The 3188-nt window shown below is 28.8% G+C and overlaps 1 protein-coding gene across 1 annotated transcript; it reads left to right on the top strand.

The window, feature by feature from the left end:
- Window positions 1-707: 707 nt before the first annotated feature.
- Window positions 708-2499, top strand: LOC134252314 (uncharacterized; the record flags this gene model as incomplete). The annotated part of the gene is made up of 3 exons (XM_062734755.1): window positions 708-787; window positions 1574-1591; window positions 2170-2499. Coding segments are annotated over exons 1-3 (400 nt in total), but the record flags the coding sequence as incomplete, so codon positions are not given.
- Between the last annotated feature and the right edge of the window lie 689 nt (window positions 2500-3188).

Raw genomic sequence — 3188 nt, 5'->3', positions numbered from 1 at the left:
GAAAAGTATGATCGTCAGTTAGTTTCTCTCAGTTTTCAGCATTTTAACAAACCCTCTCTCTCCCTCTTAATTTTTTAGGAATTTTATTTAATTGTCATACACAAAACAATTAATCTTAATTCCAAGTCGTGTCCTTACTATTACAGTCTTTTCTTCACAAGAATTCTGTGCTTAAAGTATTTTCGCCCATTTTTAAGGCTTTTTAAACATTAAATGAATACATATAGTTTTTTTTTTAAAAGTTACTGACTACAAATACCATTTTGTTTCTAACATATTTCATTTTAAGTTTATACTTCATATATTAGCAAGATTTATACATTTTATTATAACAACTTATTGTCTGTTTGTCGTTAAATTCGCCCATTGTCTACATGCATTCCTTATTGATTGAGGTGTGTATAATTTAAATCTGCTTTGTGTTACACATGTACTCATCATTTCATCTTTAGACCAAAACCGTATAATTGTGTACCCTTCAATACATTTTTTATTTGATGGAAAATGTCACCTTTTCTATACTGCAAATATTTAAAGAGATGAAAATTCGCCGATCTACGACTTCTCGTCTCTTGAAATGTCTGCATTTTGTACAAATCGGATTTCACACTTCAGTTTTCCGCATGGTTGCTCAGTTTGAAAATAACCTACCTATTTTTAACTTTTAAAAACCGATCTGAAATATATCCTGCTGTCGTTAATGATTTGTTTTCTTCCTGGTTGCCCCAAGATGAAATGGAGTATCTAAGCGTTTTTATTACTATCGGGCTTTTCTTAAAAGTTTTCGGTGAGTTAATCCAATCATGTCTATTTCTTTTTATCAAATCGATATTGTCGACATCGCAATGTAGACAGTGTTAACACCAGATAATGTTTACACCGTCTACATTGTTTTTATTTCTTTATTGATATTATCAACAAAACACTGGCGATAAAGACGATGTGATTGATGTAAGCTAAAAAATAGAATAAAATACTGAGATATTTTATCGAAATAGCTTAACACGTTACAGTAGCATGCTAGTTGAATAAGGAACAATGTATTACACATAACAACAATGTCGACAATATTGATACAATACAGTGACATACATCATGTAATAATTCATTGCTGACATTCCCCTGTTTATTTTTAACAACTTTCAGAATGTAGAGTCTGTTATTATCTCTTGTTTCTGTTGCTTGTGGTTGAAAGATTGTGTTATACATGTAGAGTTTTTGTTGTTTCTTTGTAATTTTGGCAATCTAAAAAATAGTGAATCCGGAAGAATAAAATGTCATTTTTTTACAACAGCTTTGATTATACTTGTATATTTGGTCAAAAACAAATAACAGTTTGTCATTCCCTTGCTAATTATAACTTTATTACAAAGATGTTGATGGCTTCATATGTAATTATTTGGGTACTTACTATCCCAAAATGTGTATTGGATGATGCCATATTATGACAAGCACTGTGTGTCACAAGAATATTCCAAGTATGTACTTAGAAATATAAGAATGAATCAAATATGAAATTTAAGTTTAATGAAAGTATAGTTAAAAGAATTCCTTTCTTAAATCTTATTTTTAGGAAGCTGTCCACAGAACAGTGAGTAATTACATTTATATAATATAAAGATATATATGGATATAACTGTAGATTTCTTATTTCTCACGGGTACTTTTTATCGCCAACTAGCTTTTAAACGTCAAATCTCGAGAATTATTACATGTATTAACAGAATGGACAGTTGCTCAATGGATTTTCCATATATTTCAGCACTATAAAAATAAAAGCGAGTAAAATTTTTGCGAGTGAAGCTTCTCGCGAATTTACGTGGAAATTAATTCCTTGCGTTTTATTAGGAATCTACAGTATGTATTTTTTAAGTTAATAATATTTGATACATAAGGAACTCTATTCTCAAGCCCAAAGAAGTCGGTTTTCCATATTTTCCCCAAAAGAGATTTATCACATATATCAAAGATTATTAAGAGCATGCTTTAGCCAAATTACAGAGTTAAAATTTAACATTAACTTTTTATTTATCATCTTTAATTTGAATTGTCTAGTTCAATTTATCAAAAAAAAAAAAAATACAACTGGTATTTATACCCAAAACAATTTATGAAAACACATACGTACGTGCAATATTATTTTAAAATCCATCATTTCTCTTTTTCAAGAGCCCAATCCAAAGGTAACTAGCTGTGATGGAACAACAAAAAATGGAACACAAGTTTATATTGACTTTGAAAAGATAAATAAACCGTGTAACTGCATTGCGACCCCAGCATTTGATGGTGAATTGCTTGTGGGAGCAGAAGTTACAGTTTATCCCTGTGATGCATATGTGAAAGTGAACAGCACTTTTCTTTTCAACTGTAAAGTAAAAAGTGAATATGTAGCTTTAAAAGTTCAGAGTTCAAATCCAGTTACAGTAGAAGCTGACTACAAATCAGAGAGTTCTCGTAAAGGTTTTTACCACTGTCTTCTTTTTAATGAAAATATGGGTGGTAAGTTAACCTTTGTTATTTTCTATTAATCTAAAACTTAAAAATCTTAATATCGATCTATGCTTTTTGTAAATATAAGAGTTTCTAACATATATATTTAACCTGAACTGAAATTAAGTACAGTGTAATTAAATATTGTTTATAATTATAATCATGAACTCAACTTATGACATTATTTTGAAAGTAAAAAGTGAAATATTCTTTTTTTATTCAATACATTCGTATTGCTTAGATTCCTCTTCCATACGTGACTATTTAGGAAATAATTTCTCAATACTGAGGTCAAATTTTACTACTTAGAAACTTAAGAATAGTGAAGAAAAAAACAGTTTCTTTTTAGAAATGCCAAAGAAAAACATGCAAATGTTTTTGTCTGTGAAAACGTTTGCATTGCTTTGAATAACTACACAGAAATCTTTGATTAGACTGTCACAATATTTGTTTGAAAATGCATTTAATATTTTGAAATAAAAATATATATGTAAACAATCTTAATCTTTGTTATACACTCTTAAGAAAAAGAAACTCATAGTAGAATTTTAGTGACACATTGAACTAAGATTATTTAGTAAAATGATGCATTGATAAAACAGAAATGTAGTAAGCAACAAGAATACTATCTAAATGTCATGATTACTCAACAATCTTAAAATTATAGTCAGTTTAAGGCCATTAAAGATCAAAATCTG

This window comes from Saccostrea cucullata, unplaced genomic scaffold (assembly GCF_032062105.1).
Source record: "Saccostrea cucullata isolate Sc308-1 unplaced genomic scaffold, CSIRO_AGI_Scuc_v1 ctg1652, whole genome shotgun sequence".
Lineage (NCBI taxonomy): Eukaryota > Metazoa > Mollusca > Bivalvia > Ostreida > Ostreidae > Saccostrea > Saccostrea cuccullata.
Note: the sequence above shows the minus strand (reverse complement) of the source record. Positions and strands in the feature narration are given on the sequence as shown.